The 19,467-nt window shown below is 38.9% G+C and overlaps 1 protein-coding gene across 5 annotated transcripts in view; it reads left to right on the top strand.

The window, feature by feature from the left end:
* The window catches only part of KDM4C (lysine demethylase 4C), a 411,129-nt gene that overhangs the window by 32,898 nt on the left and 358,764 nt on the right, over window positions 1–19,467 (top strand). For all 5 annotated transcript variants that reach the window (XM_070375870.1, XM_070375869.1, XM_070375868.1 and 2 more), the window contains 2 exons: window positions 8,229–8,404; window positions 10,402–10,516. In XM_070375870.1, coding sequence (XP_070231971.1) covers window positions 8,229–8,404; window positions 10,402–10,516 — 291 coding nt within the window. The remainder of the gene's footprint in view (window positions 1–8,228; window positions 8,405–10,401; window positions 10,517–19,467) is intronic.

The raw sequence follows: 19,467 nt of genomic DNA on the forward strand, positions 1-19,467 counted from the left end.
CTGCTTCCTTTCTCTATGGATTTGCCTATTCTATTTTCTTTTTAGTTATTTGTTCATCACATGTGGAGAATGCATACTCTGTGCCAGGCCCTATGTCAGATGCTGGATGTGTGTGTGTGTGGTGGGGGGAGGTGAGGGGACAGAACAAAATCCCTGCCCTCTGGAAGCTAATATACTAATGATGGCATTTTAGGGGTGAGATGAAAGCAGAGATCTAAAGGATATATAAATGAAAGTCTTTTTAAGATGTGGAGATAGAATATTAAGTCCAGAGTCCTGGAAGCTGACCTGAGCTTCATTACAGCTTGTCCAGTGATAGTAAGGCATGGGGCATTTTATTCTAAGTGCAGTGGGAAGCGTTAATAGGCTTAAAGCAGAGGGCAGGTGGACCCGGTGGCTGCTTGTTTGTTGGCCACTCTGTGTGGCTTGCGGGATCTTAATTCCCTGACCAAGGATGGAACCCAAGATCCTAGCATTTAAAGTGCTGAGTCCCAACCATTGGACTGCCAGGGAATTCCCTGTTTATTTGTTTTGTTTTGTGATATAATTTTGAAAAGATCACAGTGGCTTCTACATGAAGAATGAATTTAAGGGGGAGGAGAGCAGAATCAAGGAGTGCTGTCAGGGGTAGTTGTGACTTGCTCAGGATAACAGGCAGTGAGGGCTAAGGAGCTGAGGATTGCGTTGCACGGTTGTCCTGTAGCTGCAGAGTTAGAACTTTGAAAAAGAGGTTGTCTAGGTTTGACCTTAACCTGAGATTAGTGTATCTTTCTGTGATGGAAATCTATTTCAATTTAAAATTTTCTTTGGAATAGATTTTCTTGGTACTTGCTTAATTTTATTATTGTTCTAAATGTTAAGTTTATAATACGGATTTCTGTGGACATGTCAACATCACATAAATTCCTGAGCTCCAGCAGAGCCTTCCCTACTGTGGCTCATCATGGTTCTCCTTGAAGCCCCATCTCCGTGCTGGGTCCAGGAGCACTGAGAGGAGCTGCAGAACGAACTTCCAGGCTTGCAGGGCTCGGTGTTCAAGTCTTCCTCCTGTATCTGGATGCAGCTGTTTGTAGTGTTGGACTGTTCTGGCGTCTGTGCCTTGCAGTCTGTTATTTTTTTCTGTGTAGTTCAAGTCACTGCTGGATAAGGTTTAAAATTCAGGGATATTAAGCTGAGTGGATTAGGGGTGGGTGAGACAGACAAAAAGAAGATAAAAGTTTATAGTGAATTTCTCAGATATGCTATCCTTAGTTTAATCTGTTCATTAGGTTAGCTTTCAAAGATCCCAATTTTGGAACCTTAACACTTGCAGGTTATCTTTGAGGAGAAGAAAAGCATGTTTAAGTTGAAGAGAAGAGAATGGTATTTCAGAATCATTTGGCACAAAAATTTTTGATCATAAATAAAATGAACCAGCTAGCAAGGTTTGGGCTTTATTTGGGCAGCAGGGAGCTGGGTGGCTGTCCTCTTATCTGGACTCTGAATGCAGCCCTTTGTCCTGTAGCTCTCCCTCTTTGTTCCCTGAAAATGTATACCTTACTGTGTTCCCTTGGGATTAGTGAACGTCCCATGGCCAGGGCACGTTTAGTAACATTAGAAAAGAAATTGGCAGCTACCCCCATGAGGGAGCTGGAGTACAGAGAGGATGTCTATGCCCCTGTGGACATTCTCTGACAGAGCGGAGTTAATGAGAACTACAGTTAATTTTCTGAGTGTTGAACCAGACACCAGCCTGAGTCCAGATGTTCTTTATCAAGTGAGACTCATTGGCAAAGATGGAGATAGTGATTTGATATACAGTAATTTCCTTTTACTTATACTAGGAATACAATGAACGGTTTTTTTAGTCACTTGCCATCTTTTACATCAGGTCACAAAGACTCAGTTTCACCTACTTTTTTCACCTCAGTTTCACCCTTCTTCTGGAAGTTGCAGCAATAGCAAATATATAAAACCACCAAATAAAATGAAATTGTATACATTAAAACTGCATTAATGTTGATATTTGTTTTGAGGGCTAGCCCTGGGGAACAGAGCCATCTGTGAAATTCTTTGTTAATGCATCATTTAATGAATTGGTCTTAATTTTTGATTAAGATCAATTTGATTGGTTTGAACAAAGTGGTTGAATAGTGACTTTGGCTTCAGATTACAGTCTGCCTTGGTTGGTAACAGTTTTTAGATTTATACTTATTTAATGTTCCCCCTGCCCCCGCCTCCCCCCCCCCCCCGAGTGAGAGGTTTGATACCCTAACTTTCTACCTAGAGTTGTTGGTCTAATTGGGAAAGTGAAAAATGACAGTGTCCTTAAATGTGAAACTTGTACGTTTTTGTGGAGAAAGGTTATAAGGAAACATTATTACATGACGAATGGCCAAATTCTTCCACAGCAGTATTATGGACATACTCTGTCCTGGGCCTGAGGTTATCGTCTAGAGTAGAGAGCTTCAAGAGTAGTGTGGAGGTGGCAGATAGCCGTCTGTGTCCATAGGTGCAGAAAGATGGGAGAAGCACTGCCTTCCTCCTCGTGCCCCTTTCTCAGTTGGTCGGTGGTAGTAATGGCAACAGAGTTCAAGATCAGTAATGCAAATACAGATTTCAGTTAGATAATTTTTACTTGTATAGGGCCCAAGCTGGGGCTGGGGAAATATTAATATAAAACATATATTTCTATTTTGATATAATCAGGAAGGTAAACGTCAGGAGAAATGGATTTCCTTCCTTTTGAGCCCTTACAAGTAAAAGTTTAACTTTTGAGTATTTTAAAGTCCTAAGTATTATATATTGTGCTTCCATTTCCTATGTGAGAAAATATGGTGTGTTAAGATTTTAAATTATAGTTGAAAAATAAAATTTTTGTCATAGGCCTGAACTTACTGATTTTTAAAGTTCTGTCTGAACACTTTAAACTTTAATTGGAGTAAATGAATACAAGCTCAGAATAATTATGAAGATAATATTTAGATTTTTGTAAATGTATTGTGTTATTTAACTTTAGAGAAGAAAATTTGCTACACAGTGTTTTTGGGATGAACAACTGCCTGTTTTTTACAACACTGGAAAATATTTAACTCTAAATATAATGTTGGTTTTGATTGTAGATATATTTCCAAGCAGGAGCCCGAATAAATATGTGCTTTATTTTTTTGAATAAACACTTTCATTTCTGATGAAGAAAAAGTTAGTATTTATAAAATTCTTCATTATTATCCTTTGCCCTTTCAGAATATGATCAAGAGAGTGTAAGTATGTTTATCCGTTTGGGACGGTTGTCCGCATTCTTAAAATATTGAGTATGTGTTCTTAGTAGTGTAAAGTGTGATTATCTCTGGTGCCATTTTAAACCAGCATACCTTAGAGAAAAATCAAATGTGTAATATTACCTTATTGCTGATGAAAATTAAATTAAGCTTAGAGTTTAAAGATTCCCCAATCTCTTTTTTGAGTTAATATTCATTTATTGGCAGAAAGTGAAGAGGAACTAAAGGGTCTCTTGATGAAGATGAAAGAGGAGAGTGAAAAAGCTGGCTTAAAACTCAACATTCAGAAAACTAAGGTCATGGCACACAGTCTTATCCCTTCATGGTACATGGATGGGGAAAATGTGGAAACAGTGTCAGATTTCATTTTCTTGGGCTCCAAAATCAATGTGTGCGGTGACTGCAGCCACAAAATTAAAAGACACTTGCTTTTTGGATGAATAGCTATGACAAACCTAGACAGTGTATTAAAAAGCAGAGACACACACACAAAAATAAAAAAAAAAAAAATAAAAAGCAGAGACATCACTTTGCAGACAAAGGTCCATGTATTCAAAGCTGTGGTTTTTCCAGTAGTCAAGTATGGATGTGAGAGTTGGACCATAAAGAAGGCTGAACGCTGAAGAATTGATGCTTTTAAACCGTGGTGCTGTAGAAGACTCCTGAGAGTCCCTTGGACTGCAAGGACATCCAACCAGTCCATCCTAAAGGAACTCAGTCTTGAATATTCACTGGAAGGAATGATGGTGAAACTGAAACTCCGATACTTTGGCCACTTGATGTGAAGAGCTGACTCATTGGAAAAGACCCTGATGCTGGGAAAAATTGAGGGCAAGAGGAGAAGGGCAACAGAGCTTGAGATTGTTGGATGGCATCACTGACTCAATGGTTGTGGGTTTGAGCAAACTCAGGGAGGTAGTGTTGGACAGAGAAGCCTAGCATGCTGCGCTTCATGGGATCGCAAAGAGTCGGACCTGACTTCGTGACTGAACAATAACAACAAGCCATTTATCGATTGTGTAACATTGGCCAAGTCACACATTCCCTGACTCCAGGTTTTCTTATCTGATGAAGCCTAACTCAGAACCTTTCACAAAAGTCAGTTGCAGGTGCAGTGTAGATACAAATGTGAAAGACAAAATCTTAAAGCTCTTAGAACACAAAATAGAATGTATGCATTCTCTCAACTAGGGAATTATATTTTTTTAAACAGAAGATCAAGGCAAAAATGAAGAAATTGGATTATATTAAAATGTATGACTCTTTGTGATCCCATGGACTATACAGACCATGGAATTCTGCAGGCCAGAATATTGGAGTGGGTAGCCTTTCCCTTCTCTAGGGGAATCTTCCCAATCCAGGGATCGAATCCAGGTCTCCTGCATTGCAGGTGGATTCTTTACCAGCTGAGCCACAAGGGAAGCCCAAGAATACTGGAGTGGGTAGCCTCTCCCTTCTCCAATGGATCTTCCTGACCCAGGAATTGACCCAGGATCTCTTGCATTGCGGGTGGATTCTTTACCAACTGAGCTATCAGGCAAGCCCATATTAAAATGAAGAACTTATATTTATCAAAAGATACAGTTAAGGAGAACTAAACTAAAGAAGAGCCTCTTGATGAAGGTGAAAGAGGAGAGTGAAAAAGTTGTCTTAAAACTAAACATTCAGAAAACTAAGATCATGGCATCTGGCCCCATCACTTCATGGCAAATAGATGGGGAACCAGTGGAAACAGTGACAGACTTTATTTTCTTGGGCTCCAAAATCACTGCACATGGTGACTGCAGCCATGAAATTAAAAGACACTTGCTCCTTGGAAGAAAAGTTATGACCAACCTAGACAGCATATTAAAAAGCAGAGACATTACTTTGTCAACAAAGGTCCATCTAGTCAAGGCTATGGTTTTTCCAGTAGTCATGTATGGATGTGAGAGTTGGACTATAAAGAAAGCTGAGTGCCGAAGAATTGATGCTTTTGAACTGTGGTGTTGGAGAAGACTCTTGAGAGTCCCTCGGACTGCAAGGAGATCCAACCAGTCCATCCTAAAGGAAATCATTCCTGAATATTCATTGGAAGGACTGATGGTGAAACTGAAACTCCAATACTTTGGCCACCTGATATGAAGAACCAACTCACTGGAAAAGACCCTGATGCTGGGAAAGATTGAAGGCAGGAGGAAAAGGAGATGACAGAGGATGAGATGGTTGGATGGCATCACCAACTCAATGGACATGAGTTTGAGTAAGCTCCGGGAGTTGGTGATGGACAGAGAGGCCTGGTGTGCTGCAGTCCATGGAGTTGCAGAGTCAGACACAACTGAGCGAATGAACTGAATGGAACAGTTAAGGAGGTTGAAGGGCAAGTTTCAGGGTAAGAAAAGATATCTGATATATGTACACACACACGTATATATATAGGTACTTGCAAATGTACACACTCAAGAATAACCAGACTCTATGCAGAATTCTATACATTAATAAAAAAAAAGGGCTGACAATGCAATAGTAAAATGGGCAAGAGGCTTAAATAAATACTTTTTTGAAAAAGGATATCTATAGGGTCAATGAATATATGAAGAGATTTCTTTAGTTACCAGAAGATGCTAATCAAATACCTACTTGAGTACCATTACACGTTTACCAGATCAGCACTACAAAGTGATAATGAAGATGTGGAGCAATAGGGACTTTTCACACATTGCTGGTGGGACTGTGAAATGGTACAATCACTTTGGCAGAAGTTTGGTAATAATGATTAAATTTGATCTGTGCATATCCTGTGTCACAGCAATTTCACTGTTAGGATCTCTGCATGGGTGTGTATTTTAGAGAACTGTGTGCTCACATGCTGCAGAAGGTGCATGCATCTATATTAATAGCAGTATTGTTTGCAGTTGCCGATAATTAGAAAAAAACAAGTGATCACGAAATAGTTATTTCTTAACATAAATATTCATACAAAGGCATACTAAGTAGGAATGAAAACCAACAAACTCCAGCAACCTAGGTTATCGTGTTTGAATCTCACAAAAATATCGAGTAAAATAGAAAAGATAAGGAGTGTGTGTGTGTGTACACACACACACACACATTTGTATATGTATGCTTACATTTTTATACATTTAAAAATCTTGTTAGGGTTGCATACACAGACATAAAACTATAAAACCCAACAAGGAAATGAATACCTAAGTGCCATGATAGTGAACACTTTGTGAGCAAGAGGGGGATGTGTGTAGAAAAGGGTACCAGGATCTCTGGGGGTACAAGCAGTATCCTATTTCTCACATGTGACAGTGGATACTCTGGTGTTTGTTTTATAATAACTCACAGAGATACATATTTATGATTGTGCATTTTCTATACGTGTGCTATCTGTATTTTGCAATTGAATTTTTAAAAGAACTTTGTCTTAAAAAATTAAGACAACTTCTAAAGGTAGATAAAAGCTATAAACCATTACTCAATTCAAAACTTTGTTCTTTCTAATTTTTAATCATAGGAATATGTATTTTTGGTCTTATTGTTGATGCTCTTTTCATCATTAGTAATTAAGTGTTTAAATACTCAGGGAAAATGGTGTGCTGAGCTGCTTCATACAGGCACATGAGAATTGAGAGTGCATGTCTTTTCAACCTCATATTCAGTGATGTCACATTGCTGAGCTCAAATTTGCCGTGGCAGGAGTAGTTACACCAAGGAAATAGGCCAAAGCTATGAATCAGGGTTTCCCCATCTCCCCAGAAAGTTAGTTGTTAAACATTTACTAGCATTCCACTCTCATTTGCTATATTTACTTAGCCGTCTAGTCAAGGCTATGGTTTTTCCTGTGGTCATGTATGGATGTGAGAGTTGGACTGTGAAGAAGGCTGAGCGCCGAAGAATTGATGCTTTTGAACTGTGGTGTTGGAGAAGACTCTTGAGAGTCCCTTGGACTGCAAGGAGACCCAACCAGTCCATTCTGAAGATCAGCCCTGGGATTTCTTTGGAGGGAATAATGCTGAAGCTGAAACTCCAGTCCTTTGGCTACCTCATGCGAAGAGTTGACTCATTGGAAAAGACTGATTCTGGGAGGGATTGGGGGCAGGAGGAGAAGGGGACGCCAGAGGATGAGATGGCTGGATGGCATCACTGACTTGATGGACGTGAGTCTGAGTGAACTCTGGGAGTTGGTGATGGACAGGGAGGCCTGGCGTGCTGCAATTCATGGGGTCGCAAAAAGTTGGACACGACTGAGTGACTGAACTGAACTGAACTGATGAGAGGTATTTAAAGAAATGATCTTGACTAAGCACTGCTACTGTGCTGTGCTTAGTCACTCAATTGTGACTCTTTGCGACTCCATGGACTGTAGCCTGCCAGCCTGCCATGTGGATTCTCCAGGCAAGAATACTGGAGTGGGTTGCCATGCCCTCCTCCAGCGGATCTTCCCAACCCAGGGATCAAACCCAGGTCTCCTGCATTGCAGGTGGATTCTTTACCATCTGAGTCACCAGGGAAGCCGAAGAATAGTGGAGTGGGTAGCCTATTCCTTCTTCAGGGGATCTTCCCAATCCAGGAATCAAACTGGGGTCTCCTGCATTGCGTGTGGATTCTTTACCAGCTGAACTAAGCACAGTACTTATTTTTCTCATGATAATACAAACAGCATTTAAACTTTGGCAAGTTATTTTATTTCTGTGTATCTCTCCATTTTACCTTGATAATAGGTTAACTATATCAAGTAAAAATAATTAATGCAAGTTCAGTATTTGGTATAGTGAGTACTCAGTAAATTTTGTTTAAAAATGTCATGTCATAAGGTAAATGTTGGGGAGAGTGAAATCATTTCCTTTAATGTAAATCTCCACAGTTCTTTTACACGTTTGTCATAGAAAAGATGAGGAATTCTTGTATTCTGCTGGAACATGAGAGCTAAATAACAATGTGGAATGTTTTCCAAATAACATTTTATTATTTTACTTTTAGGTGATTCCTCCTAAGGAGTGGAAGCCTAGGCAGTGCTATGATGACATTGACAACTTGCTTATTCCAGCTCCGATTCAGCAGATGGTCACAGGGCAGTCAGGACTGTTCACTCAGTACAACATCCAGAAAAAAGCCATGACAGTGAAGGAGTTCAGGCAGCTGGCCAACAGTGGCAAGTGAGTAGATTCAGTGTGCTGTTTTTATTTCTTTCAAAGATGTAGATGAATATGGTAAGAAACCAAGGAGATGGAAGCTTGTGAAGAGTGGGAGCCTTCTGCATAGTCTATTTCATTTCCCATTTAACTGTTTCTGTTTTTTAGGTGGTTGTCTGCCTTCTAGAAAAATTGTTCCTCATTTTATCATCTCATTCATAGTATCTGTAAATGGATTTTTGTCCCTGTCTTTTACCTTGAGTTTTTGTTTCTACGCTTGACTCCTCTTTGTTAGGCAATTTCTTCTGTGTGTGATAATGTTTAAGTCTTAAATGATATGTTACAGATATTAGAAGAATAATTTAAAAAGAAAATCCTTGGGGATTTTCCTAGTGGTCCAATGGCTAAGACTGTGCTCTCAATGCTGGGGGCCTGGGTTCAATCCCTGGTCAGGGAAATAGATCCTACATGCTGTAACTAAGGCTGGGCACAGCCAAATAAATGGTTTAAAAAAAAAAAGAAAGGAAAATCCTTGAATGTCTTGAATGGCCACCATTATTGTATTAGTCACCTGTTGCTATGTAATGAATGACCCCAAACCTTAGTATCTCAGATCAGTAAACATTTAACATCTCAGTTTCTAAAGGTCAGGAGGCTAAGAGTGGCTTAGCAGGGTGGCTGTGGTTCAGGACCTTGCATGAGGTTATTTATAGTCACGTTGGGTGGGGTTGCTGTCACCTGAAGACTTGACTGTGTCTAGAGGATTTTCTTCCAAGATTCCTTCCCTTATGTGGCTGTTGGCTGGAGTCCTGAGTTCCTTGCTGCAAGAGCTATTCCTTGTGTTGTGTGGCATCTAACTTCTTCCGAAGCAAGTGATCCAGAAGTTACCAAGATGGAAAACAAACTGTCTTTTCATTACCTGTTTGTTGACTATCATTTCTGCCATGTTCTATTTGTTATATGCCAAGTGCAGCCCATATTTAAGGGGAGGAGAATTAAGCTGTATATCTTGAAGGGAGATGTATCAAAGAATTTGTGGATATATTTAGAAACTGTACAGTTATTATTAAATTACCTTAAAAAAATTTTTTGATATGATAGTTAAGGTCTTAGATCAAAACATTAATCTAGAAACACCACTTCCCCACCAAACCAATCACTATCCAACCTAAAAACATCATTGTCTAAATTCCCTGGATGGGTATGCATTACATTGAGTCCTTTGGATGATCTTAAAAAAAACAACCTGTATTTGACATAGTAAGCACTTGATGGTAGTTGAAGAAGCTTTTATTCTATAGGAAGTTCCTGTTATAGAGCATAATTGCTATTCCCAAGGAATTAAACATTTGATAGTTAATTCAAGTTTATCTTGAGTTTTTTTTTTTGTTGTTGTTGTATTGTTTCAGATCTCAATTGAGAATGTAAAACTTTAATCATAGACTGGATTGGTTTGCTTTCATACTCTGTAAGAACTCTTATAAAAAGTTCAATGCCAAAACAAGATTACAGAAGCAATTTTATCCAATTTCTTATAAACTGTTTATTGTATTCTGTTCTCCATCTTCTAGTGCCCATTTTCAGAGTCATTCTTTTTTTTTCCTAATTTTTCTTTCCAGAGTCATCCTTCAAGTATTAAATAGCTTATTTCATTTACACTAAATTTTAGTGGAATCTCTACTTCATACATTTTAAATTGTTCAAGTATAGTATAATTGGTTAAAGAGTTTAGAAAATGTTTTGAAGGATAAAATAATGAGTTTTAACTAACTTTTTGCTTCTGTTGTTGGTACTTTCATGGAAGTGTATTTTTTAATCAAAAAAAGAAGTTTTTATATAGAATTATTTAGGAGAGCTTTGAGAGATCTATGATAAATACATTTACATATATACTTGTTAGATTTGACAGCATGAGGATGCAGTATTTTCATTTTGATAGAATTTTGTTTAGAAGGTGATGGGTAGGGAAAACCTTAAAATTGTCTTTACTGTTTGTGCTTTGTTTCCTCTCCCTTTTCCAGGTACTGCACCCCAAGATACTTGGATTATGAAGATTTGGAGCGCAAGTACTGGAAGAACTTAACCTTTGTGGCGCCCATTTACGGTGCAGACATTAATGGGAGCATATATGATGAGGTATATTTCCATTACAGTGGGTCTTATAAGGTGTCATTTCATATTACTCTTTTTGTTACCGTTTCGGGTGGTTGAGAAGCAGTTATTTGTTGTGCTTTGTGTGATCCATAACTCCTCATAGGACAAGAGGAAATAAAGACATCAGTGTGATTGCTACTGCTGCTGCGTTTTAAATTGAAACCAGCTAATTGTACAAATACCTGAGACTGTTCAACAGTAAAATAGTATGTAGTTATCCAGTTAGTCTTTAAATTACACTCAAAATTTTTAAAAGCAAAAGTACATTATAAAAATACTTGGGAAACAGGAAATATTATTCATAATAGTACCACCTTAAGAAAAAAAGTAGTATTAATATGTGTTGTGGCTCAGATGGTAAAGTATCTGTCTGCAATGCTGGAGACCCAGGTTCTATCCCTGGGTCGGGAAGATCCCCTGGAGAAGGAAATGGCACCCCATTCCAGTACTCTCACCTGGAAAATCCCAGACAGAGGAGCTTGGTAGGCTATAGTTCATGGGGTCGCAAAGAGTCGGACACGACTGAGTGACTTTACTTTAATTTACTTTCCTGTAACATACTTATATTTTTTTTTTTTTTACTGCCCCCAAATTGTGAGGAATTGTTTTTAAATACACATTGCAGTCTTTCCAGTTATTTTTCATGAGAACATAATCTGCTTGATATAATGTTACCCTTCTTGCCTCCCCCAATACTTAAAATCCTATTAAATTTTTTTCCTTTTGAAACCTTTTTTACATTTTCCATTGCTTTATTTTGAAAAATTTCTTGCCTACCAAAAAGTTGAAGTAATGCAGTGAACACTTGATGCTTTTACGTGGATTCACGAGTGGTTAATTTTGCTGCATTTGCTTTTTGTTTCTCTGTCACTCTATCTTTGTTTCTGTCTCTCTGTCCCTTTGCTGTAACATTTGAGAGTGAGTTACAAACATCATGACAGTTCACCTTTAATTATTTCAGCATGAATCTTTCAGTTATAAGGCAATTTAAGATTTATATTGGGCTTCCCTTGTGGCTCAGCTGGTAAGAATCTGCCTGCAATGTGGGAGACCTAGGTTTCATCCCTGGGTTGGGAAGATCCCCTGGAGAAGGGAAGGGCCACTCACTCCAGTATTCTGGCCTGGAGAATTCCATGGACTGTATGCTCCATGGGGTTGCAAAGAGTCAGACATGACTGAGTGACTTTCAACATTTATATAATAGTATCTCATATAGAGACTATGTTCATAGATTCCTAAGTTTCCCAGTAATGTTCTTTATAAACTGCTTTTTTCCCCCATATGAAGGATCCAGTCAAGAATTTCCCTTTATGTTTTAAAAAAGTAGTATATTTTTGGCTGTGCTGGGTCTCCATTGCCGCATGCAGGCTTTCTCTAGTTGCAGAGTGGGGGCTACTCTCTAGTTGTGGTGCATGGGCTTCTCATTGTGGTGGCTTCTCCGTTGCAGAGCACAGGCTCTAAGCAGATAGGCTTCAGTAGTTGGAGCGCGCTGGCTCAGTAGTTGTGACTCGCAGGCTCTACCAGCGCAGCCTTAGAAGTTGTGATGCATGGGCTTAGTTGCTCCTCGCCAGGTGAATCTTTCCAGCCAGGGATCAAACTCATGTTCCCTGCATTGGCAGGCAGACTCTTGTCCACTGTGCCACCAAGGAAGTCCGAAAAAACCATTGTTATTTTTGAAAATGGGCTGGGTATTAGGTGATACTGTGAAATTACTGATGTCCTATTCAATGTGATGATGGCATGGTGGCTCTGTCTTTACTAAAGAATAAATCAATAAGAATATACTTGGAGTACAAATGAATCACTTTGCTATACAGCAGAATTTAACACAACATTGTAAATCAAATATACTTCAATTTTTTAAAAGTAGGGAAAAAGAATATACTTTTTGTATATGTTTTTATTTATATATATATTTTTTTATTTTGTATATGTTTTTATATATGTTTTTATTTTGTGTCTTCTCTGTGGCTTCTTCCCTATGGTATCCTGGCAAGTTTGCAGGTTTCTGCAAACACACACACACACACACACACACACACACACACACACACACACACACTTAACATTAATATGTATACCTAGATATATATATACACATGCACATAGACACATATGTTTTCCTTATAAATTGAGACTATACACTGAAAAATATATAGGTAAAATAACATGTGTTCTGGAATTTGTTTTTAAAATATCTCAGGACATAAAGTGGAATGGATATAGTTGAGTGAAGATTGGCCAAGTATTGGCAAATGAAGCTAGATGATGGATACATGATGTTTAAAATATGTATGGAATATGTTTGGAATATTACAAGTTAAAAAAGGGAAAACATTCTTTCTCTTTCCCCCTTTTGGATTTTCACCAGTGTAAGTAACCTCCATATTGATAATGTATTGTTAAGTTAGTACATACTTGTATAGAAAAATTTAAAAATAGAGAAAAAAATGAAGAAAAGATTACTTATAAGCTTACCAAACAAACATAACCTCTGTGGTTTCCTTTTGGCCTTTTACGTTAGTGTATATATATGCTTGCATGTGTGTTTGTGTTTTCCCACCTCAAAGGCTGAGGTGCTTTGCTTTAGAAGCATTTTCAGTATTGCTCTCCAGAGGATCATTTCAGTGCATTCTAGCTCCAGCGGTTTCAGATTGTACCTTATATTAAGTCTTTGCTATGTTTTTTGGTATTTCAATTCCACTTATGTTCTTTTTCCCTCCTTTTAAAAAATTGAAGTATATTTGATTTACAATGTTGTGTTAAATTCTGCTGTATAGCAAAGTGATTCATTTGTACTCCAAGTATATTCTTATTGATTTATTCTTTAATAGCGACAAATCTCTTTTAAGTTTGCGTGTTTTGTTTACTTACATTTAAGAAAATGGGTGCCATTAGTCCTAAATCTTCCTTACAGAAGATGGCATCTTGAAATGGGTGAGGCCAAACGAATACTGTTGGTATTTTCAGTTGAGGCCCAGAAAAGTTAGTGTTTTCTCAAAGTTATGAGGCTGGTAGGCTGCTAGGTGCCCCTCTTCTCCACACCAGTTTTAAGGAAGTGATTACGTAGAGTCAGTCTCACAGTTGTGGAAATGTGTAAAGCTAGGTCTGTGTCACCTACGAATGTCCCCTGAGCTCATGGTTTATTTTGTGTCTTCTCTGTGGTTTCTTCCCTCTGGTATCCTGGCAAGTTTTCAGGTTTCTGAAAGGAAGGCAGCTGAGGAATCATCTGGATTTTGGGCTGAGAGGTTGTGTTTCTTAAGGCTCAAAAATAAAACTTAATCAAGATTTTTTTCTAACCACACCTTGGGGTCATTGAGCTTTTTGTTCCTTTTTTGCAAATATAATTATGGAGTAGAAACAGCATATGATTTTCAGAACAGTTGACATAAAGCTGCCCTGAACTAGCTTTTCATATTTGATAGTAAAATAATATAATTGTTGACAGCACAGATGAGGCTGATGGGCTTAGTTTTGTAGTGCTTATTAATTTACTGCTTGTGTTTGAAAACCAGTTACACAATGGCATTGCTTCAAGGGAACATTGACTTTAGACTTCAGATTTGAGTAACTTTAGTTATTAAAATTCGATGAACAAAATTCACTGGTTTGTAAACATGCAGTTTTTAAAGCACCCTCATTATTTACAAGTTTTGGAGCCAGAAATCTGTCATTTTGGTAGGACCTACAAGGCATAGTATTTTATGGAATTTCTATAGGGGCATTTAGTAACTCCAGAACTGAGCTGACATTTTCAGTGCTTTTGTAGCATAAAGAAAGACATGAGAGATGTTGTGAACTGGTACTGGTAAACAAAACCAATCACACTCAAGACAACTAAATTCAAGCAAATGAAGAGTAACTTGTATTTGCCCCCTTGAGGTAGATGGAGAGCAACAAGAGAAAGAGTGCATTAAAGAGAGTAATGAAGAGTGAGTGTAATAATAACTTGTGTCAGGAACATTTGAAGTCATTGCAATGAATGTGCACTGGAAAAAGCTTGTGTGTTGTTTTGCTCTTTCCTGTTATATCTTTGCATTGTTTAACTGTGCAGTTCAATATTTAAATTGTATTGGATGTTGGTTTGTTATGGTTCATGGCATTATTTTGAAAGGGATTATAGTCATCAACGGAGAAGGCAATGGCACCCCACTCCAGTACTTTTGCCTAGAAAATCCCATGGACGGAGGAGCCTGGTAGGCTGTAGTCCATGGGGTCGCTAAGAGTCAGACACGACTGAGCGACTTCACTTTCACTTTTCACTTTCATGCATTGGAGAAGGAAATGGCAACCCACTCCAGTGTTCTTGCCTGGAGAATCCCAGGGACAGGAAGCCTGGTGGGCTGCCATCTATGGGATCGCACAGAGTCGGACACGACTGAAGCGACTTAGCAGCAGCAGCATAGTCATCAAATTGTAGTTCACTTTCCTGCCTAATTTCTAGTTATGGCTACTCCTTTTCATGTTAAAAGAAGGATTCAAAATTCATAACCTTCTATTGGTGGGGATAGGAGTTCCTAGAGAGGGTGTGGGGAAGGTAAGAGAAACAGTTTGTGCAGGGTGCACAGGTGAATAAGGATCCTGGTTCTCAGGTAATTCACAGACTTGGGGGACAGGTGTGGGGTTCCAGGGAGCCCAGAGAGGCACTTTGAGTAGCTTGGTGTAGAAGGAAGAATTTTTTTTGTAGGAGAGATGAGCTTGCTCTAGATGAGCAAGTTCAAGACAGGTAGAGGGAGGGGAGAGAAGAATGGGACAGAAACTAGATAAATTGGAGGATAAGATTGCACTTAATAATTTGTCTCTCCCCTCTTTCTTTTTTTAAAAACTGAATTTGAAGGCTTTTTGGTGAGCTTGGGCTTAAGGAGAGTGAGGCAGACCTGGAATAGTGGCTGTGGGATCTGAGAGAGAAGATCAGCCTGGTGGGAGATGGATTGTAGGGGCCCCTCCTGCTCGGATATTTATCTTGTAGCACCAAGGAAGTCTGTTAAGGGACAGAAAGGGGTGCCGTTGTAGTGTTGATCCAGTTGTGGGTACAACATAGGAATTAGGGGTGAGGGTGTTCGTAAAGGACTGGTTGAGGACCATCAGTCTTATAGTAAAGGGACTAGGGTCTGGAGATTCCAGGGGAGAAGTCTTGGTCCCTCTTTCATTCGACTGATGTTTTCAGAGCTTGATTTCCTTAGGATATACTTAAAAATCTCAGCACCATGGGCAGTGGCCTCTGGCAGCAGTAACAGTAGCATGATGTAAGGAAGTTGCTGTTGTTTAGTTGCTCAGTCATGTCTTGACTCTTGTGACCCCATGGACTGTAGCCCGCCAGGCTCCTCTGTCCATGGGGTTTCCTAGGCAAGATTACTAGAGTGGGTTGCCATTTCCTTCTTCAGGGGATCTTCCCGATCCAGGGATCAAGTCCTTATCTCCTGCATTGGCAGGTGGATTCTTTTACCACTGAGCCACCAGGGAAGCCCTTAAGGTAGTTACTACCTTTTTTTTTTTCTTATTTATTTATTTATTTTTATGTTTTAGTTTTTCTTTTCTTTTTTTTTTTAATTTAATTTTATTTTTAAACTTTACAAAATTGTATTAGTTTTGCCAAATATCGAAATGAATCCGCCACAGGTATACATGTGTTCCCCATCCTGAACCCTCCTCCCTCCTGTTACTACTTTTTAAACCAGAATGCCAAGCCTATCAAAGGCATGACATGACAAAGCCCAGTCTTTGAATGTATGATGCAAAGCCTTGCTTGTCTTTGTAAATGAAGTTTTATTGGAGCATAGCCTTATTGTCCATCTACATATTATATATGGCTTTTTTGCACTACAGTGGGAGAGTTGAGTCATTGTGACAGATTGTATGGCCCATAAAAGCTAAGTCCTTTGCAGAAAAGGTTTGCCAACTCCTAATACAGAGGCACAAATTATTTGCTTTTGGGGAAGGATTCTCAAAACTTTTTTAAGATATAGGTAAAATTCTGAATGTTTTTAGTTATGACTATGTTGATATCTTGACTATGACTATATTTATATTGATTATGTTAAGAATCTGAAATGAAATTTGGTAATGTCCGGGACCTTCTGTAAGTAAAGAAGTTCCTGAACTTAGAAATAGAGCCACCTGTGTTTTTGGGTGGCGTTTGATGAGTCCTTGGAAACAGTAACAAACATAAGAGTCCCAAGATCTGAAACTCTTATTTTGGTTATATTTTACTAAGGACTGGTATACTGATAAAGGAAGTTTTAATTAGGAAATTCCCTGGTGGTCCAGTGGTTAGGACTCCGTGCTTTCACTGACACAGGTCTGTGTTCTATCCCTGGTTGGGAACTAAGATCCTGAAAACTGTGCAGCATGGAAGGAAAAAGAAAAAGTTTTAATTAACCTTTGTACACTGTTCATTAAAAAAAATTAGTTCTCTGTTTATAGAAACATGGGAGTTACTTCACCAAACAAACACAAAAACAACAGATAAAGAGAAAAGATGAACAGGGAGAAAAAGGTGCTGTAACTATGTGGGATGATTCAGCTTGACTAAGGGACATTAAAATAAACCCATATCTTAAGGGAAAAAAAGAAGGTATAATATTTCTGGGATAGCCAATAGCCATACTTCCACAGATGTTTGAAGACAGAGTGCATCTCTTTGTTCTGTTTGTGATGGCTAAGACTAGGCATTAACATTTTTCACTAACATTAGTACAGTGACAGTAAGTCATTCAGGCTTGTGTTCTGTGCTCATTTGGGCTGCATTTCTAACATTATCTATCATATGTACAGTGATGATTCTCTTATTGATGATCATTGATCTTTAAATCAAGGTTTAAAAATGAAGTTCCACGTACTTTCCTTAAGCTGGCTAGTATCTTCTTGATAACACTAGAAGAATCTCAAATAGTATTAATCTGTTTTCAAAACTGTCTTCTTTGCAGGGTTTTCCCTTGGTTGAGTGGTGATAGACACTTCCTTCCTTAAGCCTCACCTGTCTCCTCCATCATCTGGGCTTTCTGATTTAAATACTTCATTCATATCCTAACAGGCATTGCTGTCAGCAGTGGCCCCTTTGAGATGATGTTTTTCACAGTAGTTCACCAGCAAGGTTCCTGTCTCACAGGAGTTTAGCCTTCTTTGGAAGCTTAATGTCTAGGTACTTCTTTCTTTTGACTAACCCTGTGGGATGACATGGCATTATAATTGACTGTTTCCCTTGTGGGGAACTGTCTTTGATGATAGTTTTCAGCAGTTCATTGGAGGAAGATAGCATATCTCACTGTGAGGGGAGGCCACTTCACCCGTGACCCACAGCTTGCACTGTTTTATCACTGTTCTCCCAGTCTTGCTTTGATACTCACCTGCTTTGCTGACATCATGTTCCTTCACTTTGCAACTGCCTTGGGCTTCCCCGGTGGCTCAGTGGTAAAGAATTCTTCCGTGATGTGGGTTCGATCCCTGGGTCAGGACAATCCCCTGGAGGAGGAATGGAAACCCACTCCAGTATTCTTGCTTGGGAAATCCCATGGACAGAGGAGCCTGGCGGGCTACAGTCCATGGGGGTCACAAACAGTCGAACACGACTGAGCCACTGAGCATCATATCATTGAAGGTGTTTGTCATCTCCTGTACCAGCCTGGTACTCAGTGGTCTCCTACACTGAGAATGACTTATCAGTCTACTGCACAGGGAGTTTCTCTAGTTTTTTATGTATGGTGTTGGTTCAAGTAACACAATTCAGCTTCCCAGGAGCAACTTTGCTGTGTTGTGAGGTGTGGACATGCTGAGATCACGTCTTATGCACTGCCCTCCAATACTGTGTGCCATCACCTTCAGCTTTCTCTATGCTCACTTTCTTCTCAGGTTTTTCCACATTTGAAGAACACATTTTCACCAATAGTGCTTGGAAGATGGTAGCAGTGATGCCCAGTACATTTATGCTGGGCACAAAGCATAAGCCTTTAAGGACAAGAACTGAGATATAACTGAATTGCCATCTTTGTTACCTTACATAGATTTGCATGCAACTGAAAGCTTTCTGCTGGTGGATGTTCACAGGTCATTATAGAGTTTTTGATTTGGTCAGTGAATTTAGGGTAAAAAATACATTACTACAGCAGATATTTGGAAAATGAGGACAGAAAATGAAGGATACTTGCCTTATTTCTCTTTGTTTCACATAAACTCTGAGTCCACTGATGGCAGGGATCATTTCTCATAGACTCTCTTGTAACATCTGCTTCCAAGAATGCACCTAAATAATAGTAGGGTTGATGTGTACATGACATTGGTAAAATAGCCTAAGGCCAGATCATGGAGTTTTCTGAAATTTTTTGGTTATCACTCTCTACATCTTGAAGAACGGTTTGAGATTATTTAATAGGGAAGGGGTAGGATCAGAATCATGCCTTAGAAAGTGTGATCATATAATGGCTTACAAGAGGAACTGGTCATGGCAAGAGGCTTGGAGAGTGCTTTTAGGAAGGAGGGAGGAGGGTGGGGTCAGAGTGATCTTGACCCCAGAGTGGTCATGATCCCCAGTGGGTGTTTTTCTGAACCAACTGAGATAGTAGTTCTCAAATTTTGGCCTTTTCAGCACTTATTTATACTTTTAATAATTTATTATGGACTTCAAAGAGTTGTTGTTTATGTGGGTTATATCTATCCTTGTTTATTGTATTAGAAATTAAAACTGAAAAAGTTTCAGTTCAGTTCAGTTCAGTCGCTCAGTCATGTCCGACTCTTTGTGACCCCATGAATCGCAGCACGCCAGGCCTCCCTGTCCATCACCAACTCCCGGAGTTCACTCAGACTCAGGTTTCAAAATATTTAAATCATTAAAAATAATTGTTATGTAATATTCATATTTTTTAAAAAAAATGATTATATTTTCCTAAACACAGAATTCAGTGAGAGAAGTGGCATTTTTTAATGGGTTTTTTAAGTCA

The sequence above is a fragment of the Bos mutus genome, chromosome 8 (genome assembly GCF_027580195.1).
Source record: "Bos mutus isolate GX-2022 chromosome 8, NWIPB_WYAK_1.1, whole genome shotgun sequence".
NCBI classification, from domain to species: Eukaryota; Metazoa; Chordata; class Mammalia; order Artiodactyla; family Bovidae; genus Bos; species Bos mutus.